This window comes from Zea mays, chromosome 4 (assembly GCF_902167145.1).
Source record: "Zea mays cultivar B73 chromosome 4, Zm-B73-REFERENCE-NAM-5.0, whole genome shotgun sequence".
NCBI classification, from domain to species: Eukaryota; Viridiplantae; Streptophyta; class Magnoliopsida; order Poales; family Poaceae; genus Zea; species Zea mays.
Window position 1 is genome coordinate 28,293,170 of NC_050099.1, and position 25,831 is coordinate 28,319,000.

At 44.7% G+C, this 25,831-nt stretch overlaps 2 protein-coding genes and 1 long non-coding RNA gene across 6 annotated transcripts; 2 read left to right on the plus strand and 1 right to left on the minus strand.

Annotated features, from left to right (window-relative positions):
• Positions 1 to 5,668: 5,668 nt before the first annotated feature.
• LOC100382673 (evolutionarily conserved C-terminal region 10) lies at positions 5,669 to 10,059 on the plus strand. 2 transcript variants are annotated; one of them, NM_001175397.1, is made up of 9 exons: positions 5,669 to 5,871; positions 6,701 to 6,774; positions 6,910 to 7,081; positions 7,396 to 7,472; positions 7,542 to 7,845; positions 8,048 to 8,115; positions 8,319 to 8,804; positions 8,953 to 9,165; positions 9,252 to 9,788. In NM_001175397.1, exons 1-9 carry the CDS (start codon positions 5,835 to 5,837, stop codon positions 9,603 to 9,605), a joined length of 1,785 nt encoding a protein of 594 aa, NP_001168868.1. In that variant the 5' UTR covers positions 5,669 to 5,834; the 3' UTR covers positions 9,606 to 9,788. The 2 variants fall into 2 exon arrangements, with proteins under 2 accessions (NP_001168868.1, XP_008677579.1); XM_008679357.3 differs by lacking the exon at positions 5,669 to 5,871 and adding an exon at positions 5,983 to 6,380 and having other exon boundaries at positions 9,252 to 10,059.
• A 252-nt stretch (positions 10,060 to 10,311) lies between these two features.
• On the minus strand, positions 10,312 to 25,150 carry LOC100273467 (Protein kinase superfamily protein). 3 transcript variants are annotated; one of them, XM_020551365.2, is made up of 3 exons: positions 24,748 to 25,150; positions 22,854 to 23,878; positions 10,312 to 10,978 (listed from the first exon to the last, which is right to left on the minus strand). In XM_020551365.2, exons 2-3 carry the CDS (start codon positions 23,783 to 23,785, stop codon positions 10,639 to 10,641), a joined length of 1,272 nt encoding a protein of 423 aa, XP_020406954.1. In that variant the 5' UTR covers positions 23,786 to 23,878; positions 24,748 to 25,150; the 3' UTR covers positions 10,312 to 10,638. The 3 variants fall into 3 exon arrangements, with proteins under 3 accessions (XP_020406954.1, XP_035822655.1, NP_001141376.1); XM_035966762.1 differs by lacking the exon at positions 24,748 to 25,150 and adding an exon at positions 24,476 to 24,529 and having other exon boundaries at positions 22,854 to 23,897; NM_001147904.1 differs by having other exon boundaries at positions 10,336 to 10,978; positions 22,854 to 23,897; positions 24,748 to 24,990.
• On the plus strand, positions 13,260 to 23,007 carry LOC118476887 (uncharacterized). Its single transcript, XR_004857689.1, has 2 exons — positions 13,260 to 13,335; positions 18,312 to 23,007. It is a non-coding gene; the product is annotated as an uncharacterized lncRNA (long non-coding RNA).
• Positions 25,151 to 25,831: the final 681 nt, after the last annotated feature.

Sequence of the window (25,831 nt, forward strand, 5' to 3'; positions counted from 1 at the left end):
AGATCACTTGCGAGGGATTGAGTGCAACCCTCGTCCATTGGGACACCACAACCTGGAGGTAGGCCTCGACCGAACCACGAGATAAATCGATGTGTCTCTATCTACGTTTCTTTCTATGCGATTTTGTTCTTCTGAACTCTGTACTTCACATTCATAATTGCTCTGGTTTCAATACACATATTATAATAGCAATTAAGTGAAGGGATCCTCCTTCTATTCTTGATTGAACTTGGTTTTAGTTTCACTAACCCCATTTATAGGCCAAGTTTGTTGTTTTTAGTCAAAGTTTTCGTAGGATCACCTAATAACCCCCCTATAGGTGCTCTCAATTGGTATCAAAGTCGTTCTCTTCATCAAGGGACTAACCGCCCGAAGAGATGGATCCAAAAGGCAAGGGGAAGGTGACCGACGAGAAGGAGATCCTCCTCAGTGACAAGGAAGGAGAGACCATCGACTCTGGGTCCGGTAAGACTAAGAAGGACAGGAAGAAGAAGAAGCACATCAAGAAGATAGTGTACTATTATAGTTATGTTTCTTCATCTTCACCATAGAAGGAGGACAACGACTCTTCTTACAAGAAAAGGACGGTTAAACAAAACTACTCTTTTGACTATTCCCACATTATGTACAACTCCAATGCTCATTTTGTAAGGAAAATGGACCCCGAACCATTTGGCTTAATAGGTTTTGGTGTTTGATGATCAACATAACCTATTGACTAATGTGTTTGCTAGTGTTTATGTTTATAGTTCACAGGATGCGAAGAGGATTGGACTAAGATACTGAGGATGCAACACCTCAAATGAAGACATAAAAAGAGCTTATAAGTCCAAGACTCAAGACCAAAGGAGCCCAAGAACAAAATACAGAAGACCTAAAAGATGGGTTGTCAGCTGGCACACCGGTGGCACACAATTGGCTCATCGGTGGCACACAGTTGGCGCACAGGATAGTCAACAGAGTTTCCATTCTGAGAGGAGGCACCGGACTGTCCGGTGTGCACCGGACACTCACTGTTCACTATCCGGTGCATATAACGGCTAGCTGTCAGAACTAGTCGTTGGCTGCACACCGTTGGCGCACAGTTGGCTCACCGGTGGCGCACAGTTGGCTCACCGTTGGCACACTGTTTGCGCACCGGACTATCTGGTGTGTCAGAACTAGCCATTGGCTGCACACCGTTGGCTCACCAGTGGCACACAGTTGGCGCACCGTTGGCACACCGTTGGCTAACAGGACTGTTCAGTGTGCCACCCTTACAAAAGTCAGCTTTTCAACGGCTAGTTGAGTTGGGGCCTATATATACTTCACCCAACCAGCCATTTGAAGGTGTGGGAGCCCAAGCAACATACCAAGGCATATTGTAGACATTTCTAAGTGCTCAAACACCCAAGTGCTTAATAGAATCAATCGGTGATTAGTGTAGGTGCTTTGCGAAATGCTTAGGTTAGTTAGACCGCATTAGCGCTTGCTCTAGGTGAATCCTAGTTATTTGAGTGAGTTTAGACAAACCACACAACCCCTGGGCTCTTGCGCGAGCTGTTGTAATTGTACCGAGTGGGGCGAGAGTCTTGCGAGACCGTGACAACCGCGTTTGTGTCATGGCTGCCATCGTGTACCGAAGGGAACGAGACCTGTGGTGTTTCGGTCGAAAGCTCGATAGTGAAGACGGCGGGGAGTGTCCGAGAGGAGCCGGAAGCAGAGCACCACTTGCGCGTGGAGAAGGCCCGCGGCTCTCTACGGAGTTACTCAACCGAGGTGCTTGGCCCTCATGTGGGCTTCCCTTTGCGTAGGGGCACCAACGAGGATTAGTCGGGACCTTGCGCGGTTCCAGATACCTCAGTAAAAATACCGATGTCATCCATGGGAGTTTGCATCTCTACCTTCTCTTTAGCTTCCGCATTTACATTAAGCATTTAAGTTTCAATCTTGTCTTTCTAGTTAGATTGTTTAGATTGAAACTTAACTTTCGCGGTAGAGATAGCAACACTTAGACTAAACCTAGTTTGCACATTGTGAATTGATTATTTGCATAGGTTTTGCTCTAGGGATTTAATTATGGCCTTGTTTAGTGAAAGTTTTAGAAGTCCTAATTCACCCCCTCTTAGGCGTCACCTATTTCTTTCACATTTATAATCTATTCCTCTTGGCAAGCCCCCTCGCTTTGATGGGGAATATTATTCTTTTTGGAGTCATAAAATGTGTAGTCATCTATTTTCTCTTCATCCGAGCATTTAGGAAGTGGTATAAAATGGAATGCATTTTGATAGTAGTGATAATGCAATTTATATTCATGAGAAAATTCATAAAAATGCCCAAGCCACTATTGTGTATTTAACATCTCTATGCAGGGATGAATATAACAAAGTCAGTGGCTTGGACAATGCCAAGGAGATATGTTACACCCTAAAAAATCTCTCATGAGGGAAACGATGCCACAATGATCACCAAGATGGAATCGGTGGAAGGTGAGCTGGGGAGGTTTGCCATGAAGAGAGGTGAGGAGACAACTGACACGTACAACAGGCTCAAGACCCTAGTGAACAAGATCTGAAGCCTCGGGAGTACAAGATGGACGGATCATGATGACGTGCGCCTCATGCTAAGGTCATTTACTGTTATTGATCCTCATCTTGTAAATCTTATTCGTGAAAACCCTAGGTTAGGTATACCAAAATGTTGCCCAAAGAAATTCATGGTAAGTTTGTGAGCGGGCGCATGATGCTAAATGAAGCAAGGTACGTCGACGACATCACCAACGGGCCTCTTCCTTACTACAAGCCGCAACTCGTTGCACTTAAAGCAACGATCAACAAGGAGGTGCTTCCCAACAAGGTGGCACAAGTTGAGACTACTGACCTTGATGAGGACGAGATTGTGCTCCTAATCAAGTGCTTCAAGATCACGTTGAAGGAACTCAAGGACTACCCCAGCAAGAACAAATCAAGGGGAAAGTGTTCATGCTTTAAGTGCGGTAAGTCTAGTCATTTTATTGCTTAATGTCCCAATAATGAGAATGACCAGGACCAAGACAAGAAAGGGAAGAAGGAGAAGAAGAAGTTCTATAGAAAGTAGTAATGCGAGGCACATATTGGCAAGGAATGGGACTCAGATTGCTCTTCATTCGACTCCGATGACAAAGGACTTGCCGCCTCTGCCTTTAACAAGTCTTCTCTCTTACCAAACGAGCGACACACATGCCTTATGGCTAAGGAAAATAAGGCACGCGACACTCCTAAGTACACTTTCAGTGTTGAGGAATTTGAAGATGATGTAGATTATAGCAATCTTTTTAAGGGCCTTGATAGATCTAAAGCAGAGAAAATTAATGAATTAATTGATGCCCTTAATGAAAAGGATTGCTAGAAAAGCAAGAGGATTTGTTTTATGAGGAACATGATAAAGTTGTAGAAATTGAAAAATCTGTTGCTTTAGAAGTAGAGAAGAATGAAAGGCTTGTGTGTGATTTATCTTCATGTCATGCTACAATTTCTAGCTTTAGGAATGAAAATAATTATTTAAATGCTAGGATAGAAAAGTTGAATGCCACTAGTTGATCTTTGGAGCATGTATTTGTTTGAAATAGATGTAAGGATATTGGCATTGATGCTTGTAATGATCATGATTCTACTATTGCAAAATTGAATGATAAAATTGTTAGATTAAATGTTCAACTTAAAACTTGCAAGAATGAAGTAGAAAAAGTTAAATTTGCTAGGGATGCCTACACCATTAGTAGACATCCCTCCATTAAAGATGGACTTGGTTTCCAAAAGGGAACCAAGGACACAAAGAGCCAAAAGGCAGTCAACTTCACTAGGGACACTACAACACATGTGGCCTTTTAAACATCCCATGACAATGAATATTTTCGTCATTGACTATTTTGTTTTATGACGGTTTTTTTGTGGCAAGACAACTTTATGACGAATTTTGGGAAGCGTCACTAATAACATTGAGAAAACGTCATAACACTAGTCAATCGCTATATCGTGACGAATATATTGTTGTCATAAGGCACTAACAGTAAATGTCATAACTATATGACAGTTCCATATCATCATAAGATATTACAAATAAGTAATTATTTAAAATGTCTATTGTAGTTATTAATAAAAATCAATATACATGTTGAAAAATACCTATAATTTACAACCAACGCCCATACTACGCTACAAAACTGAGGGAAAAATTATATAAAAATCAAAATGTTTAACTGAGAAAAAAAGGTAGAAAAACATCTGCCTAAAGGATTTGAACTCTCGAGCTCCTATATAGTGCAAAAGAACTTGTTTTCTCTGCTAGACTAAACAAGACTATTAGTTAAATTTGGACATATTATTAATATAACGTATATTCACCAAATTATTTACATCCTTCAAACAATCTCCATCCATTTTCTGTTCGACCGCGCCATTATCTGCACAGAGTTCGGCATCATCGTCACCCCGGCTGGGATTCCTCCTACACGTAGGTCTCCTCTTCACATCACACAACGCCAGAGGCCTATCGCGTAGCCACTGCCAGAGGCCGTTGCGCAGCCGCCACCGCTGGAGACCTGTCGCGTAGCCGCCGTCGCCGGAGACCTGTTGCGCAGCCGCCGCCGTCGGGGCCTAGGTGCTACCAGGGGGATGAGGACTCATAGGTGATCCACGGGGATGGGTCGTGGGCGCTGCCAGAGGCGGGGGACGACAATCATTGTTTCGCTTTGCCCGTGCTGCCAGTGTGCCTGTGCTAGCAGATTTCAACTTTGACATCGGCACACATTATACCTCACATTTTTCTCACGGCAACAATGGATTAAAAGTTTTATTTTTAATCTATTTTTGTTATTATTGATGATTATTATTATTCTCTAAGTACCGGCTAGATTTTATTAAAAACATGTGAAACAAAGTACATTATACCTTACATTTTCTCACGAATAAGGAAAAGTGTTCTAGAGAACCAGACTCCACGGGTTGAAGAAGAACCCCAAAGAGTGTGCGTCCGAGGTGACTGTAGGATAATTATTCCTTGGTTTCATGATTCACGAACAAGGAATAGGTATGCTAAACCCTAAACCTACCTTATATTCAGAGAAGATTTCTATATCTATATATATTTACGATGTCTTTAAAGCGTCATCTAAATATAGAGAACGTTCTCCAGTCTCTCTATATATAGAGATTATTTGTTCTGTTCACTATCCATTGTAATACTTTAAACAGTGAATTAAGTTAAACAAATATATGTATAAATGTATTAGAGTATGTGCATATGTATATAAAATTAGGGCAAAACATACCTGTAATATGTGCGTTTACTATATAGAGGACGATACATGTTGTTAAAGATAAATGAGATATAAAAGGGAAAATATTTTAGAAAAAAAAATCTAAAGGACAGATATATTATTGCTCTCAATTTCTCAAACCCAAAACCGCACGTGCCGCCGATCCTAAATAAAAGTCCGTGGCAGACAGATCCGTCACGAGTCCGGATCAGATCTGAGTAGTGAGTACCACCTCACAAGCACAACCGGGTCCCCAAGCCCGATCAGACCCGTTAAGAACGAACCCGGTGGGCCGGGCCGGGATCAGCCAACGCGCGGGGCGGCACGTCGCCTATTTCCGCTGTTGTATAAAATCATTGGTTGGGAGAGACGCTCGTGGTTTCTTTTCTTCCCCACTCCTCTCGTCGCGTCCAATAAAAAGGGGGGAAGAGCATTTTCCCTTTTTTTTGCTCCCCTCCCCCCTCGCTTCTCCCGAATTTGATGCTTAAACCCTCGCCGGGAGGAGGACTCCACGCGCGAGCCCGCCCGCGCCACCTACCGCCGCGCCCGGATCCCCGCCATGGCCGCCGCGCCGCACCGGGCCCAGGTCCCCGCTGGTGAGACCTTGCCTCCTGTTGCTGGATTGGGGTTTGACTTTTTTGGTTCCCCTTGTCGCTGGGTCGTGATTGCGCTGTGTCGCTGCTCGAATTCTCTTGCTCGAAGGGCTCTGCGCGCTGGATTCGGCGGGAATTCGCGCCGGGTCTGCGATTTCGGAGCCGGCCCTGCTGCCCGGGCTCGCGGTGGGGGCTCCTAGGTCAAGATTGGTTCCGGGGCTACGGTTCCTTCGCTCCTCGGAAGCCCCGTAACTGCGATTTTCCCGTCGGGGTTGCGTGCTCGTACCCAGCCGTGGAAGAAGATGCGCGGAGCAGGCTGCGGCTGGGATTTGTGCTGATTACGTTGCCTCACGTCCTCGTGAGGGCAATAGCGTCTTTTATGCCTTTTCCCGTTTTGCCGGGGCACGTCCGCGGTCCGCCCACAGGAGGGACGGCTCGGGGTATTGCTAGCCGTAGCCGTTTTACAGGAGCTAGCACGGGAAAGTTGCTGCCAGTACGAACAGGATACGATTGTAAGTACTAAGTACCCAACGGGAAGCTCTAGCTTCAGTACATACTAGGTATTCGAGTAAGCTACTGTACAGCGGGACAGCTGGTTGGTGCTGATGACCTGATCATGTCAACGCCTGTGATTGTCCTGTGCATATGCACGTAGTAGCTTTCGAATGCTTGTGAATGGGTAGTTGACGAGTTGTACAGCTTGCGAGGTCTTGTTTCTGTTTTCTACAAGTATCATGCTTGTCTTTAAATTTTAGCTATTTTGCACCAAATCAAGGCAACTTTCCACGAATGCTACTGCCAACTTATCTTTCTATATTTATGTTTTTTGTAGATAGCACGGCTCCGTTGCAGACGGGGCCTGTACTTGAGAATAACCCCTCCAAGAGTGCAAACGCCAAGGACCAGGTAATTTAGTTCCATTTATAGTTTATTTTCTTTCTGATCTGTGCTTTGAAATGTTGTTTAGTTCCATTTATATTTTATTTTCTTTCTGATCTGTGCTTTGAAATGTTGTTCATGAACATGTTTCAATTGCGACAGATTCTTTCTGGTACAGAGAATGTGACTACAGGCAATGCACGTGGCGCTAGCTCCTTGAGATCGCCAAACGGCCCACCAGAGAAGGCTAGCTCTGTCGGAAAAGCTGGAGAGCAACCTTATCTCTACCAGCAAAATGTGTATGCACCACAGCCACAACCACTCTATCCTGGAGGTTAGGGTATATTCATTGCCTTTTAATTAATGTTAGCACATGTTCTGAATTCTGTTGCATAAAGCACGAGACGGAAATATATCCGTAGCTTCTGAACAATCTTCTATTGCTTCCAGCTAAATTTGTCTTTTCACTGGCTGTACAATTGACGTTTCATCTGCTTTGTTCACCTCTATTGCATCGATCTTGTGCTGATGAGGGCACTGAGTATATTATTCAATTAGAGACTTAGGCTCTTTATCAAGGGAGCAACATTTACTTCTCATGGAGTGCTGTTTTAAATTTGATATTCTTTTTTCTTCCCCTTGCTGTAGGATACATGAACCCTTCAGGACAATGGGAGGAATATCCCCATTATGTGAATATGGAGGGGCTCCATTCCGTATCTCCCGTAAGTTGCTGGAATTACCGAGCTTCTTTGTGTTTTCTTGATTTTTTTCTAAATATTTTTTTCTTGAAGGGAATCTACAATGACAACCAGTCCCTCATGCTATCTGCTGGATATGCAAACAACCCCCAAATGATGTATGGAGCATATTCTCCTGTTTCCACTGCTGGAGATGGCCAACAATACTTCCCTGTGCACTATTCCTTCTCAAATCCTTACTATCAACCACCAGCTTCTCCTAGCATGGGATATTCAAACTCCGCAACTGGAATGTCCCAAGGAGACCCTATGCTGCAGCAAGAGTATTTCCTTCCTGATGGCCTTCTATATTCACCCACACCAGGGTATCATCAACCATTCAGCTCATTTGACAGAGGTAGTGTTTCTCTTCTAAAGTTTCTACTTTTCCTGTAGGCAAAATTTTTATGACTGCAAACAATATGTGTTATAATGTACTACCTCCGTTATTATTTATTTGACGCCATATAGTTTAACTTTGTGCTGGCAGACGTCAAATAAAAACGGACGGAGGGAGTAGTGCTTAAAGCCATGCCTGACTTTGTTTTGACCTTTTGCAGCACTGACACAGCCAAATAATGCTCCTGGGTTGTTTGGTCAAGGGAGTCTACCACTGGCTTCTGGAATGGTATGCTGTCAGACAATTGGGTTCTGAGCATGCATGTGTTTACTGTTTACTACATTTGATTGCTTGTTATGGGGTTCAAGAGTGGTTTATATTTGGAGGCAGTACTTGGTTTACCATACAGTAGTTGTTTGTGGAAGTCAAATTGACTTGTTTATGTTAACGTACCACTTATTGCTCAGTGCTGATAATGTATGTTCTTGCAGCATCATGGATCGATGTATGGTCCTGGATCCTACAAGGGACGCCAGTATGGTAGCAAATTTGGTGGCACTACTCCAAGTTGGAGTTCTGCTGGCCGCAGATTTGGTACTTTCGACTTGAGTGGCAATCAACAAAGGGGGAGCATGTCATTTGGTAGTCATAATGGCTCTCTGGAGTTTATGAATGAGCAAAACCGTGGGCCACGTGCTACAAAACCAAAGATACAAGACACAGAGAACTCAGGAGATGAGAAAAGCGAGAAAACTGTTCCTCTAATTGATAGTGAACTGTACAATCGCTCTGATTTTATCACTGAGTACAAGGATGCCAAATTCTTTGTAATAAAGTCCTACACCGAGGACCATGTACATAGGAGCATTAAATATAATGTTTGGGCTAGCACAGCCAGCGGAAACAGGAAGCTGGATTCTGCTTACCGTGCGGCCAGAGAGAAAGAAGAGCATTGCCCTATTTTCTTGTTTTTCTCGGTAAGGATAGCTCATCTCCTTTAGTTTGGTTTTCTCTTCAAGGAAAAAAAGAATAGCAGTATATATGGATGTTTGATCCTTTATCAGCATGTGCTAAGGTGTTTTCAATTTTGGTAATTTCTTTTATGAATAATTGTACCTTTTATAGGTTAATGGAAGTGGCCAATTCTGTGGCGTGGCTGAGATGATTGGACCTGTCGATTTTGACAGAAGTGTTAATTACTGGCAGCAGGATAAGTGGAGTGGCCAGTTCCCAGTGAAGTGGCACATAATTAAGGATGTACCGAACAACCTTCTGCGGCACATCATTCTTGAGAACAATGACAATAAGCCTGTCACAAATAGCAGGGACACCCAGGAGGTAAAATTTGCTTAGTTTTTGCTGAATGTTTAATCAGCCAGAATCAATGGCATTTCTGAATAAATTCACTAACTCTTAGCATACAGGTGAAGCTGGAACAGGGCCTCCAGATGCTAACGATCTTCAAGAGCCATGAGGCTGAGACAACAATTGTGGAAGATTTCGACTTCTATGAGCAGCGGGAGAAAGCCTTGCAGGAGAACAGACGTCAACAGCATGCTGCCAGCACCGATACCCAGAAACTGGTGGATACCAAGGCTCAAGATGCTGTGGCCGACATATCAGATGCATTTGCCAAGGCCGTCCAGTTGAAGAATACTGAGAACAGTGGGACAACCCCCAAAACTGAGGGTGCTTCAGCTGAAAAGGGTTCCGCTGCCACAGCCAAGGTTGAAGGAAGTGCAAACCTGAACACAGGCCCTGTGGAGGAAAGCAGTTGATTCGTTTCCCTTCTATCTGCAAATTTGGAGCAGCAGATGAATAGCATGGTGCGATGTGAAGGTCAGAAAGGGGAAGGTGTGTTGAATATGGTCGTGCCCCCGTCAGTTGTACAACATCATAGGCTTTCTTTTATGGCCATTTAGGTTATAAAATTTCAATATCATAGTTCCAAAATTGTTGTTCCCGGTTGTCTTCGTTCCTGTTCTGTTTTGCTTCCGTCTTCCATGTTCCTGTGTCGTACCATGAATGATGGTTCAATTTAGTGGGTTTAGGCATAAGAAGCTGCAGAATTATGCCGCGGTAAAAGTTGCATTTTCTGCAGCTGAATGTGATACTCTGCACTGTCTCCATCCTTGTGTAATTTCAGAGATCCTTTCTCTAGTGTATCTTCGTCTTGTTGCTTTCAACATGTACAGTTCTGCCACATTGCTTCAAAGAACTCATGCATGACCATCCGAATCCTTCTATTGCATATTATGAATAAAAAAATGGAGAACCCTGTAACACCTTCAGTTAAAGCCGTTGCAGCAACAAACCTGAAAACATTTGCAATTGTTACGCATGCAGTGGCTTTGGAAAACAGAAGCAACATCAATAGTAATCATGATCTGCTTCAGATTTGCTCACCCCAAAAAAGAGGGAAACTGATGCTAACCAATGCAAAGATGATTCTGTTAGCACTGAATTTCAACAGACTACAAGGCAGCAGCAAATCCACGCTAGTTACTTAATAAAACATATTATATATACCATGAAGCATCAAGACTCCCACATGTTGCCGCATGATGATAAACACGCAAACAGCGACCAGCAAGAACAGGCACTTTTACAACGGCGAAGGGTATTTGGTCAAGCATAAAGCTACCTCTATTACAACCACTCTGGTGTACTCTACGGTGACATGTCAAAGACAGAAGGCAGACTGAGGAGTCAGCTTCCTGCTTCTTCTGAAGCACAACTCTAATAATATATATTATAAATACATAGGAGTAAACGGCACTCCAGGTTATTTTCCTGGATTTTGTGGATGACTCAGTCCAGCGTCATCGGTTGGGCGATGCAGCAGCGGAACCGAGCCTTTCGGACGGTGGTCAGAACCTCCATCTCCACCTGTTCCAGCATCCTCACGATCTCAGTGAATGGGGGACGGACCTCAGGGTTTGCGTCCCAGCACCTGGTCATGATCTCCCCAAGGGCAGGGAGGCAGTCGTGGGGTATGGCTGGTCGCACACCCTTGTTCACCACAGCAAATGCAGCTTGCACTGCAGTCATGTTTGCGAAAGGGACATTCCCAGTTACCAACTCCCACAGGACAATGGCGAAACTGTAGACGTCCACTTTCTGGTTGTATGGCCTGTGCTGGATCATCTCGCTGCAAGTGGGAAAAAAGCAAGTTGTCACATTGGAAACAAACGAAACAGAACATGATAAATGTATAAAAAAAACATCCAGAACGGGTATTCTAAGAATAGTAAAGACCACCTACAGACGTTAAATACATATTACAAACCAAGGAACCAAAAAACAACCAAGCTCACATGCCTATCAAAAAAAAAAAGATTGTTCATCAGTAATCATGTGGCTCACTAAGTTACCAAATCAGCAAAATCTAATGTGATATCAAGGAAGCTGAACACACAAGATTTGTTGCGCAATACCTTATAAAACACTTCAAAGATGCTATTAATAGACAAGAAAATAGTAATAAAGAGAAAAAAAAGAGTTTATATGAAACGGGGAAAACATGGAAAAGGAATACAATGATGTGAAGATTCTTATCATTATTGACTTGAGAGCATCAGCATCACCAAAACCAGCCACCTAATAATGAATTTGAACATACAACTAGGGACCCTATATGTGGATCTTTAGTGGATAACATTTACAGTATGCATCCATGCAGATATACTACAACTACAAACCAAGTGGCAAATGAGAACATTTGAACATGCCAAAACCTTATGCTCCTCAAAATATACTTAACATAGTGTGGGCTCTGGTCATTTCACGCCATCCAATAATGCTATATTACTTAATTGGGTGAAAGGATGTCATACTATTCAATCCATACTGAAATTTCTATAATGGTGTTTGCATTTGATCATCATTTGAATATCTCCAAGAGCCACATCCATGGGCAATGGCTTTCCACTAACACATGGTAGAGAAGGGTCAGATTTAGGCCATGTTACCCAAGTTGTTTGTGGGCTTTGAAGTTACATCAGAGGACAAAGGAATAGGCAAAAAAGCAACCATCTTCAACATGGACATTTGGGATTGGATCCTCTGTAACTTTTATCTAGCTGGTCAAGACCAAACTTGCCAATTTTAGGATAGATGACACAACCTCTTCAACATGGACATTCCGGTAAGCTAGGAAAGTTTTTTTTCGCCATTTATTGTTGTGAACTGCGATGCACTCGCAAGATAGTCCTGGTACTCAGCCCTCCCATAGGAGACCCTAAGAGTAAACCAGATCTATTCTTCTTGCTTATCCCTACTAACACCCTGCCCCTCCTTATATAGAGAGGTAACCCTAAACTTAATAGCTAAGCAACATAACAAACGACACTGTTCACGTGCTATAGTAACCGCGCGTGAACAGTGACCACTGCTAACCTAACCCTAATGACCTAGCGAATGGGCTTAAGGCCCATAACATTCATTCATATTGCAGAAAAGATAGGAAAACAAGCTTGAGGACGATGCTTAGTGACAAGGACAATGGTATCCCAATAGTCCATCTTAGCGAAGGAGATCATTGGTTGAGTTGTCTAACCTTAAATAGCTTGAGTGCTTGGATATTATGAAGTAGGGGCCACAATAAACTCAAACCATAGAACTATAAAGCTTGGTGCATAAATAACCAGTCACGGTCATTTTTAGAATGATAAGCACAATGCACATAGGTAATGTGTCTAGCTAGCCGAGGAATTAAATGATGAATTGACAACAAATGTTCATCTACCAATGGTGCCATTTAATTGTCGTGAAAGGTACAATGGCTTGGATATTTACTAAGGTAGTGTTTGGTTCCACCCCTAGTCCCCTACAAACGTAACTGCAATGATATCATATCATAAAGGGAATCGAAGAGGATGAGGCAAAACGAGATGTGCAAGGTTTAAGCATGTAACAACATTTGTTACCAGTAGTTCATATTTGCCAAGATAATTCGAATCTAACAAGATGATGCATAGGCCTTTTAAACATGAACAGGAATAGATAGTGGGGCACAACCTCACTACCTTGGTCTTCAGATGCAGAGCTGCCCCGATCAAGCACATGGGCCACCGAGCACATCTGCATCCACCACTCAAGCTAATTGCTAGCAAGCGAAGCAACAATCAACGGCAGTGAGACCACCATGGAAGCTTCATTGTGTGGGTGGTAAACAGAGAAGATGCAGGATTGAAGCCACTAATGCAGCCAAAAGGAGAAAGGAAAAGTACTTTGCAATCACAATATGATTACACCATGGCGGGAAGGGTAACAAGTTTACATATGGCGGCATATGATTAGGTGGGAAGCAAATACAACCGACGCCGAAACAAACATCTAATGGAATCGGTTAACGGTGTTATCCGTTTACATTACAAATACGATAACCAAACACTACTTAAGTAGTCGAGTGGACCTTCGGGATTGTTAAGGCCCATTAGGCCTGGCCCACTATCTATATGTATATAATAGTCCTTAGGGACTGGGTAATTATCTATCAATTCTCAGGTTTGTAACATGGTATCAGAGGAGGTTTAGATTAGGGTTTTTTTCCTTGCCGCCGTCGCGGCTTCCCTGCCCGGCCGCCGTCGCGGCCTCCCTGCCCGGCCGCCGTCGCGGCCCTCCCCTGCCCTGTCCTCACGCCATCCGCCGTCGCGGCCCTCCCCTTCCCCGTCCGTCTGCGCGTCCGCCGCCTCAGTCCGCCTCGTCCGCCGCCGTTTGCGCGCCGTCCTGCGCGCCGTCCTCGGCCATCCGCTGGGTCGTCCGCCGGATCTGCGCGCCGCCGTCCGCCTCGTCCGCCGCCGTCTGCGCGCCGTCCTGCGCGCCGTCCGCGGCCATCCGTTGGATCTGCGCGCCGTCCGCGGTCGTCCGCCGGATCTGCGCGCCGCCGTCCGCCGCGTCCGCCCCGCCGTCAGCGTTCGCCGCCGTCTGCGCGTCAGACTCGCCAGGGAGGATCCTCTGCCTCGCCAGGGACGCCGCCTGTGTCGCGGCTGTCTGCGCGCAGCTGTCTGCGCATCCGCTGCGTCGTCTTTTGGCTCCCCAGAGTCGTCGCCAGGGGTCCTCTGCCTCGTCAGGGACCGCGCGCAGCTGTCTGCGTGTTCGCTGCGCCGTCCCCAGGGACGTCGCTGACTTCTTCTCTGTCGCCGTCCGCGACGTCTGCCACGTCTGCGAGCTCTCGCTGTCCGGGCAGCCATCTGCGCCCAGATCTGCTGCGCATCAGATCTCCTGCTCGCGCCGTCGTCTCGGTTGCGGCGGCATATCCACTGTTCATCACCTGCAAACAGGGGTTTTTGGTACCATCAAGACAGTCTTTCTCAGATCCGTTATTCTTTTGTCCTTTTCCTGCTCTTCAATATGACGTCCAATGCTATTGTTGTCAATATTGTGCTTGATGGGCAGAATTACCCAGAGTGGGCTTTCTGTGTTCAAACTGCATTAAGAGGTCATGGTTTACTATTCCATTTAACTAAAGATTCACCAGTTTTAGCAACTGATAGAAGCAACGCAGCTGCAATCAAGACTTGGCAAATCAATGATGGCAAAGTAATGGCTGCAATGGTCAATAGTACTAAACCAACTATGATTATGAGTCTGTCCAAATTCACCACTGCTAGGGCTATCTGGTCTCATCTGAAGGATCGGTTTGTTCAGGACAGTGGGGCTCTTTTACATACTCTTATGCAGCAAACTCATGTCATTGAGCAACAAGATATGTCCATTGATGATTACTATTCAGCTTTTGATCGTCTTATGAGTGCTTTGACCTCCATGGTGCCTGCTTGTACAGCTGTGCCTTGCCCAGCCCATAAGTTCATTGAGAAGTTCTTTACCTACAGATTTGTTATGGGCGTTCGACCTGAATTTGATTCTCTTCGTGCAAGGTTACTACACACTTCTGATACTCTCACCATGGCTCAGGCGTTGTCTGAATTACTTGCTGAAGATACTCGCCTTAAGTCCATGTCTTCTATTACTGGTGTCAGTTCGCACAGTGTATTGGCTACTGCTCAGAAGTCCAGGAGCACCTCCTTTCTGCCTTGTGAGCATTGTAAGAAGACCACTCATCGGTCTGAGAACTGCTTTACTAAGTATCCAGAGAAGCTGGCTGATTTTCGTGTCCGTCGTGCTACTCGTGGTCGTGGTACAGGACCATCTCCTAGAGGCTCAGTTGCTGTTGCTGCTACTTCATCTGCTGGTGCTTTGTCATCTACTTGGGTTCTGGACTCTGGAGCTTCATTTCATGTGACATCTGATCAGTCACGCCTGGCTTCTACTGCACCTGTCACCGAGGGTACTTCTGTTCAGACTGCTGATGGTACATTATGTCATGTCACCCACAAGGGTTCTCTTTCCAATTCAAACTTTACTGTCCCAAATATTTTCTTTGTACCTGAATTATCCATGGATCTTTTATCAGTTGGTCAAATTACCGATCACAATTGCTTTGTTGGATTTGATGACTCATCTTGTTTTGTACAGGATCGGCTCACAGGGGATGTGATTGGGACTGGCCGTCGCCGTAAATCTTCGCCTCGCCTTTACATCTTGGACACATTGCGTCTCCCTTCCCATCATGCCTCTACAGCTCGTGTGCTTGCCGCTTCCGGTCCCGCACTGTCGTTTGCCCAGTGGCATCATCGTCTTGGTCACTTATGTGGGTCTCGTCTGTCTACTCTAATAAAGTCAGGATGTTTAGGTCCTACACATGTTGAGTCTAGTTTTCATTGTAAAGGTTGTCATCTTGGCAAACAAGTACAACTTCCATACTTTACTAGTGATTCTCATTCTGCAAAACCTTTTGATCTTATTCATTCTGATGTTTGGGGTCCAGCTCCTTTTGTTTCCAAAGGTGGTCATAAATATTATGTCATTTTTATTGATGATCATTCTCGTTATACTTGGATTTACTTTATGAAACGCCGCTCAGAATTGCCTTCTATTTACAAGTCTTTTTCTCGCATGATTCACACCCAGTTTTCTGCCACTATTAAAATTTTTCGTTCTGATTCTGGTGGTGAATTTTTATCTGATAATTTTCGCCAGATATTGTCCTTAGAAGGCACTTTAGCTCAACTTTCTTGCCCTGGTGCTCATGCCCAAAATGGTGTTGCTGAACGCAAACACCGTCATATTATTGAGAGTGCTCGTACTCTTTTGATATCTTCTTTTGTTCCTTCACATTTTTGGAGTGAAGTTGTTTCCACTGCCGTGTATCTCATTAATAGACAACCATCCTCAAAACTTTCTGGCAAAACACCGGGTGAAATTCTTTTTGGGACATCTCCACGATATGATCATCTTCGTGTGTTTGGCTGTCTATGTTATGTCCTGTTACCACCACGTGAACGGACTAAATTGACTGCTCAATCTGTTGAGTGTGTCTTTCTTGGATACAGTCCTGAACACAAAGGCTATCGTTGTTATGATCCATCTACTCGTCGTATTCGAATTTCTAGAGATGTGAGTTTCAATGAAAATCGCCCTTTTTTTACAACAAGTCCACTCACCCCTCATATTATCCCACAGAATCCACTTCTTTCATGTGTCTTCCTTCCGTTCCTGATTTTTCATCTGAACCATCATCTTTCACAACCACACCTGATGTTCTTATTCCCATAACACCACCTTCCATCTCCACATCATCTTACTATTCCAAACCACCTATCACCCAAACCTACATTCGTCGTTCCTGCTCTATTCCTACGGCTGGTCCTGATACTGATCCTGTACCTGATTCTTGTGCTAACAATACTGAGTCTAATGATGTTTTTAATCAGGGATATCGTCTTCGTGACCGTGGTACCATTGAACCTCCAGATCGCTATGGTTTTCCACGAGCTAGTGTGGCAATTGTTGAACCAACTACTTATCAGGAGGCTTCTGGGATTCTTGAGTGGCAGCTTGCTATGGTTGATGAATTAGCTGCTCTTGAACGCACTGGCACATGGGATATAGTTCCTTTACCCTCACATGTTGTTCCTATCACTTGTAAATGGGTCTTCAAAGTTAAGACAAAATCAGATGGTTCTATTGAGAGGTATAAAGCTCGTCTTGTGGCTCGTGGTTTCCAACAGACTCAAGGACTTGACTATGATGAGACTTTTGCACCAGTTGCCCATATGACCACTGTACGAACCTTGATTGCAGTTGCAGCCTCATCTTCTTGGACTATCTCCCAGATGGATGTCAAGAATGCTTTTCTCAATGGTGATCTACATGAAGAAGTTTATATGCATCCCCCTCCGGGTGTTAATACTCCCTCAGGGCATGTTTGTCGTCTTCGTCGCGCATTGTATGGTCTGAAACAAGCTCCTCGTGCTTGGTTTCAGAGATTCATCTCTGTCATCACAGCTGCTGGATTTTCTTCGAGTGAACATGATCCTGCATTGTTTGTTCATGTCTCTCCAAAAGGCCGCACTTTACTTCTATTATATGTGGATGATATGCTGATTACAGGTGACAACTCAGACCATATTTCTCATGTCAAGAAGCACCTTAGTAAGGAATTTCAGATGTCTGATTTGGGTCCTCTTAGCTATTTCTTGGGTATTGAAGTTCAACAGACTCCAAAAGGATTTTATTTATCTCAGTCCAAATATATACAAGATCTACTTGATCGCTCTGGACTTACTGATACACGCACAGTTGCGACACCAATGGATATTCATTTACAACTTCGTCCGAAGGATGGTACACCACTAGCAGACCCAACTCGATATCGCCATATTGTGGGTAGCCTTGTTTATCTCACCATCACCAGACCTGATATTGCTCATGATGTTCATATTTTGAGCCAATTTGTATCCACACCGACCTCAGTTCATTATGGTCATTTGCTTCGTGTGCTTAGATACTTACGCGGGACAAGATCAAGATGTTTACTCTATGCCTCTGATAGCCCACTTCAGCTTCATGCATATTCCGATGCCACATGGGCAAGTGATACTGTTGACCGTTCTTCTACTACAGGTTACTGTATTCTTCTTGGATCCTCACCTATTGCCTGGAAATCCAAGAAGCAAGCAGCCATATCTCGTTCTAGTGCTGAAGCCGAGCTCCGGGCTCTTGCTACTACCACTGCTGAAATTATTTGGTTGCGCTGGCTCCTGAATGATCTTGGTGTCTCTTGTGACACTCCTACACCTCTGTTATGTGATAATATGAGTGCTATACAGATATCTCATGATCCAGTGAAGCATGAACTTACTAAACACATTGGTGTCGATGCATCTTTTACTCGATCTCATTGTTAGCAGAAGACTATTGATCTTAAATATGTGCCCTCAAAATCTCAGTTGGCAGATTTCTTCACCAAAGCACAAACAAGAGCACAACATCAATTTCACTTGATCAAACTCAAAGCTTCAGATCCTCCATTTCCACCTTGAGTTTGAGGAGGGGTGTTAAGGCCCATTAGGCCTGGCCCACTATCTATATGTATATAATAGTCCTTAGGGACTGGGTAATTATCTATCAATTCTCAGGTTTGTAACAGGGATCTCGTTTGGATATTGATTCAAAATTGGAGTGAATAATGTTCCTATTGACAAAATAGATAGAAGATATGAAACAAATAACTCCAAGGTTAACCTTCAACTATTTTGATATACTAAAGATGCGAAAGGGCCTCTAGCTGAGTTGGTTAAGTGGTCTGAGTAGCACTCCTTAGGTCCTAGGTTTGACTCTTCATGGAAGTGAATTTCAGGTCGAGGTTAAAACAAGTCACTCGCTGGTTTCCTTGGTTGGCATGGGTGGACCGACCTATGGTAGACGGGCCCTCATGTAAGGGGCTGGTCGTGTGGGTTAGGCCCCAAAGCACGGGTCAAGGCCCGAACCATAGGGGGCAACATCACCATGTATGAGGGTGCTAGCTTTTCTCGATCAGGCTCCCGTTGATCTTTTCTTAGTGAAATAGTGTGGGGCGGTCTTTCCCCCACCGGCCGAGTTTTGATATACTGAAGATATTTGGATATCAACATATTTGGTATCCTTGTTGGTTCCTAGCAAGCTTTCCAGGAACAAGGAGCCAAGTTGGCTCCCTTTCTACAGAAATATTATTGCTACTCATCAAGGATTAGATGAGGGATTCCTCTTTTGAAATCTTGCAAAGAAAGAATGAAATAGTCAATATTACATAATGACTTCTTGCTCCATCAAGAGTGTGGCAAAGCACCTTGGTTTGTTTTCAAGTTGGAAAGTTAAGCCACATCGCTTTGGCGTCGACTAGTTGTATACTTGTCCTATCATGATTAGACAATGACTAGCCATGATTTATCGATGAGTACAAATCTGGAGAGCACATCTCTTCATTTTGGGAGAAAGATTACTTGGAAATGGCAGTGAAGCATCACCACTAACAATTACAGCCCAATGTCTAAAACACAATTGACTTCAAGATTGGGAAAGAGAAAAACTTTGACGCTCAAAGTCATTGCAGCCCAATGCCTAATCAACTCCCGATGAAAATTAAGCATCTAGCTTGCCTCTAGCCCTCTCTAGGCCATGTTATTATGTTGATTCGCAAGTGCTATTTTTTGACGTCTAATCACTAACATATCAATGATTAGAAGAGGATCTGGTATCATCTTGCTCATTTTGCATGGCCATCTAAAAACTAATCAAGCTACAACTACAAGGAATACAACAAGGGAGGATAGAACATTTGAGGTGCACTCATGACTCGTCAAACCTACTAGCCCAACAAAGTAACCGAGTATAGACAAAAAATGCATAAGCCCTAATGGTATGGTTGGGGGAATAGGAGTTTAGAAATACATAGTTTGAAATCTCTCGTTTATTTTGTGGCAGTGGGAGGGACTGTTAGGGCACAAACGACATGTGGTTTTACCATCTATTTAGGTTAAATTAACCACAATTACCTTGCTAAATGAGGATACGGAAAGCCTATCATTGTCTCACGAGGCAATGAGCCTAGCTCGTGCTCCCAGAGACTTTCACCGACGTTGTGTGAGCGAGCGTCATTAGTGCAAGATCGAGTGCAGGCGCAATGGCAGCAAATTGTTCCTCTCACTCGCGAAAGCTTCCATGTAGATGCATGTTTTGCCAATGGCAACCATTGTTAATACAGAAGGGCACAAGGTTGTGGCCATGAGCTGATAGGGTGATGGTGACACAAACATAAGCAGATATACGGCGCAAGGTGATATATCTACCCTTAGTGTTACATAGAATAGGGTCTATGGAACTAGGTCCCACTAGTCACTTCTCTTACCAAATAGAAGATGGATACATCCACATTGTTATTTGTGATTAGATGCATGCCCTACCCATCAGTTGCCAAATGCACCATAAGGCTCCCCATTACCAATTATTGTGTTTGGTTGCCAAAGAAATTACAGAATAATAATCACATGAAAATTCTAGATCATGTTTGATTGCAAAAGAAATTGAAGTTGCCATTGATTCACACATCTTGTTCATATTCCGTTCGGCTTCTCTCCGGCCATTGTCGTCGTCGCCACCATGGCAGGGACCATGATCATTGTTGGGCCCATTCATGGAACCTAATGGGACCAAAGCTTCCTTCGTCCCATAATGATCCACCTCTTCTTACTCTGCAACCCCTTCGCCTTTGCTTGTACCACCACTTCTCAACTATGAGAACAAAGAGGACATGGTGGACCTTGACGAGAAAGGTGATGCCGGTAAAGGATCTCAACAATATCAACTTGCCTGCACAATGCTTGACATCACCACCATCTCATGGATGGAGAGGACAACTATAACAGAAACACTGACGCCCAAGCGGGCGAGAGGGTGTGGCACAAATGTTTTATTGCTAGTGCCAATGAGGACCCGAAGTCCCGAACCACATCTTGGGTGGCTAATTTAAATGGTAACCCTCAAAATTATGGCCTACCTATTTCAATTCCAATCCAACTTAACAACCAAACACTCAACATGAATTGGGACCATTCCCATTCCACAAAGTGGGGCTCAATTCATGGGACCAAAGCTTCTCCAATCCCATATTGCTCCACCTCTTCTTAGTATTGCATTGCCAACCCTTGACTCCAATATCCCTTTGCCTCTACTGCCACTTCTCTCAACTATGAGAATGAATACAAGGACATGGTGGATCTAGGTGGGAAGTTGATGCCAACAAAGGATCTCGGCACTACCAATTTGGCCACCACAATGCTTGACATCACCATCTCATAGCTAGAGACACCAACTATTACATGATTTCAGAGACAGGTGGGTGTCAACAAGGAGGTGCAAATGTTGGCCGTGGCAGCACCAGAATCACCAAAAAGTGGAGCTTACGGGGCAGAATGTCATCATCACTGAAGACGAGGGCCACATCTGTGTTGAACAATTCAGACGATGACCCCAAAATTATGGCCTACATATTTTAGTTGTCCATAATTCAAACACATTTCAAGTCCAGTCCAACTTAACAACCAAAGACTCGAAACGAACTAGGCCCATCAATTCAAAGTTGGGTCCAATTCGTGGGACCAAAGCTTCCTTCATCCCACACTGCCCCACCTCTTCTTACTGTTGCATTACCAACCCTTGACTCCACTACCCCTCACCTTTGCCTCTACCACCAATTGAACCTGGAGCAACTGATCACAGAATGACAAATTCAGCAAAGGTAGCATAATTAGGCCAATATGAGGCTTCAATTGCAGCATGGAGGCGTCAACTGACCACTGATCTAGGTCAATACTGTTGAAGTGTATAAATGGATTGGCCACCTTCTCCTATCAGCTTAAGCTTTTGGGTTGAACTGGTTAGTTCGTCCACTCTAACATGCTATCAAAGCCAGAGGCCTCGAGTTTGAATTCTGGCAAAGACTTTATTTGTGCCTCCACACATTTATTTCCATGTTTGCGCCTTTCTCTCTGGCTGCACGTGAGTGTGGGTGTTGAAGTGTATAAATGGATTGGCCACCTTCTACTATCAGCTTAAGCTTTTGAGTTGAACTGGTTAGTTCGTTCACTCTAACAAATATTGTGTGGTTGCCAACCCCAACACCAATTACTTTGCATTTTGCCTAATGCCTAATGCAACTAGGGGCATGTTAAACGCCTGTATCTACGAACCTTCCCTTCTCATCAACCGCCTTTAATTAAGCGAGATGTTATCATGCATCACATGATTGTTTAAATTGCACTTAATAAGACAACAAAATAAATTAAATTTGTAAGTGAGAAAAAAAGACAGAAAACATATTCCTGACATGCAATTAAATTGGCTTTAACTAGAAGAGATGCTATCATGCATCATATAATTACTTATTTATCCTTCATACACTAACAAAGTCATATTTATGTTATAAGTGAAAAATACTTGTATAAAACATTGAATTAAACCACCTCACATATTCTGGAGCTGAGGGAGATCAAATTTCCTTGACCAACAAGTAGAAGCTAACATAACTTTAAGTTATAACTAAAATACAAAATAGCATGTTGGATCTATAGTATTTACAAATGTTCCTAAAAGACATACTTTATGGACCTCTTGGCAGAAAAATGCTAGTTCATAATATCAGAAAAACGCAGTGAAAGATCAAATCACAACCATAAATAGCAATAGTTATTAATCATTAGCATCTGTCTAAAATAGCACATCCAAAAGGTAAGGGAGCATAAAGATTCCTAAAATAGCACCCCTACTTTAATGTTCCTAAGTACTCCAAAGCAATATGTGGAATAAAGTTGGTAGTTCTAGAGAGCAGAAGCATGCATATTTCACATGCAAAAACACATTCTTGTACAATCCCCTACTCAAAGCATGCCATGCAAAAAAGAAATAACTCGATTTTGGAGAAACAGACCCAAAAAAGTACATTAAACTATTAAGTCTAACAAAGGAACAATGAATATAGCTAGTAAAAGTTATTTGCTTTCACAGTACCAGTCATTAGCATATTACAGGCAAAGAATTTAACAGAAAGTGTAAGTAACCACATAAACTGCTTATTCTTGCCTTATTTAAATAACATAACAACTGATTGAAATAAACATGACAAAATTAAGGTTTGATCAACTTACGGAGCCATCCAACGGTATGTTCCAGTTTCAGGTGTCATCCCCTCAGTCTTGACTTCAATCCTAGCCACACCAAAGTCGGCAATCTTAATGGACTTATCACCAGAAATCAGGAGGTTGTCCGACTTAAGATCTCTGTGAATGAACCCAAGGCCATGGACATAGGCCATGCCGCGTGCAACATCCAATGCCTGCTTGACTGCCAACTTCAGTGGAACAGACCTGTTCTGCCTCCTGCTCAAGAAATTCTTAAGAGATCCACCCTTTGCATACTCTGTCACAATACACCAAACCAATGGCTTCCTGCATGCACCAATGAACTTGACAATATTCGGGTGCCTCAGTGTTGCAAGCATCATAACTTCTTGGACAAACTGCTGCTCTAACAGTTGAGCTTTCTCAGGGTCAGCCTCAGGTCGCTCCAAAAGCTTAATAGCAACATCCATCCCATTATATGTTCCCCTGTAGAGCTTCCCAAAGGCACCTTGTGCAAAGGGCATCCCAAGGTGCAGCTTCCCCAGATCAATAGTCCACTCCTCATAATCCTTGAGTGTCTCAGTTGGAAACTTATTGTCCATCAGAGCATGTGCCAGTGCATCCTCACTCAAAGCATGGGACACCCGCCCGGGCCGGAAGATGCTGTGCCCAACCGAGTAGCTGCCCACAATGACAGGCCCTTTGAGACCAGGATGTCCAAGCATGCCAGTGCGGGAGTCACTGTTAGAGCCAACACTGCTGTTGTTGTCCACAGACATGGTGATGGATCCGCCATGCATGCTGGTCTGCATGCTGTTGAGGCTGTCAACCGACATGTTGGAGCCCTCCCCTAGCTTCTGGTAGAAGGCCATGTCACAGAAGTTCCCGCCAAAGTTCACACCGCCATCATGGCCACCCACGGCGCCAATGAAACCAGGGAAATTGGCGCCTTGCGCCATCACTCGACAACCTAAATGTTAGCCTCTGCAGTAACTTCACTCTTCCCCCCGGTCCCCCCAACACAGCTCCCAAAAAGCCTGACGATTGATTGCCTGCAATCACGGAATAAAACTGAGATAAAAAAACAAGGGGCAAGTTAGTTCTCTACCAGATACAGGTAGAACAAAGAGAGAGGATCAAAGATCCCATTTCTACAATACACAAAGGTTTGCACTGCCATCAAGATATAGAACCGTAAGTAAAATCATCCATCCAAGAATTGCTACTTAAGGAACTAACCCAACCCACCACCAATGACTAGAAAAGCATATATACTACTCCCTCCATCCTGTAAGTAATACAGCCCATACAAGCATTGCAAAGTTGTACTCAGATAATGGATTCTAGGTGGGGCACAAACCAGTTTTGCATCAAATACTTTCCATTTATCAACCAATCGCTATTAATCATGTTGTTGGTAGCCTCTGATTAGGAACAAAGTGAGGGCACATGCGTCTTATGTGTTCTCTCTTAACAGCAGTATATGTCCTAGAATCTGTAAGTACAATGGTAGAAATGATGATGTATCTTTCCGTAGCTGCAGCCTGCAAGAGCTAGAATCCCCACAGCCGCCAACGTGGGACTCCCCAGGAGTGGAAAAAAATTCGACGGCGGCCGAAAGAGGTAATCCCTAATCCGTAACAAATTACCCCTAAAATGGCAATTTTGGCACCGAACATGCGTCGAACCACCAGACAGGAACCTGAAACCGACCACCCCAAGGTAGCATGAACGAGAGCCCGAATCAAAGCGAACCCCCCCCCCCACCACCACCACCACCCACACACACACAGTCCTGCGGTGCAGAGGACGGGTGGCACCAAATCGGTGTCGCCAAGCCGCAGCGCTCGGCCGTGGTGGACCCCCAGGAGGAAGGAAGAGCGGTTCAAACCCCGTGCGGAGGGAGAGCAGTAGCACTGACCCTTTCGAAAGCTGGCTGGGAACCCGCCGCCGCCGCCGCTTCCGATGCCAACCGATGGAGGACGAGGTCGGAGCGGAGCCGCGCGCGAAGGTACCTCCGATCCGGGGGTTCCGATCGAGGTCGAGTGAGGACGGCCGTGGGAGCAGGCGGTGATGTGGTGCGGCGTCGGGACCGGACGGACCCGCTCGCCGCTGGACCGAGGAGGCCGGGGCGACGGGGTGGGGTTAGCGGGAGAGGATGGCGAGGGCCGGGGGAGGGGAATGTGGGAGACTGGAAGGGGAAAAGATCAACAAAGGCGAGGCAGAAGAAAGCGAGTGAACGAACGAGAGGCTCAGTGGGGTAAAGCAATCGCGGGGGGTCATTAGCTAGGAGGTTAGCCACGTGGCGGGGGAGATATGGGATCAGCGCGGGACCCGAGGGATGGATGGTGGGCGGGGGATTTGTAAGTGACCCAGGGGCCTCTGTGCAAAACGGTCGCCCTGTCGGAGTCTAGGCTGCCAAGGGCCCAGGCCAAACGGCGCGGCGTTGGTCGCAACGGGCCAAACGGCAGCGCGTACGCCGACGTTGGCGTCGCGTGCCGAACCCGCACCCGGACCTGGGCCGCGGCCCGCCCCCGGTCCTGCTGCGCACGAGTGAGGAGAGGCCCGGACCCCGGAGGCGTTCTACCTATCCACAGTGACGTACTGTTGGACTGCAGCTGCACCAGCGTCATGGGCTTGCGTGCCGGGGCCGCTTATTTTGCCTTTATTATGGATATAATAAAGAATAGCGGGAGAGAACAAAAATTTATGCGCATCCATCTCCACGCATGATCAACGGGGGAAGACATGACATTGGTGTGCCGTGGGCTTTATCGAATGATCGAATCCATCTCCAGGTTCCAGTTTTCCTGCCCACGGATTGTCCACGTGGTAATGACATCAAGTCAGGCTGTCCAAAGTAGACAAAAAAATAGAGAATTCTGTTAAGTAACCTTAGTTAGGGTTATGTGGGCAAATACCTGCTTTGCCCCTGAGGGGTCTCACATCTCTATATAAGGAACTTATACACCCCCTCATAATACAGAGAAGAGAAAGAGGCCAGA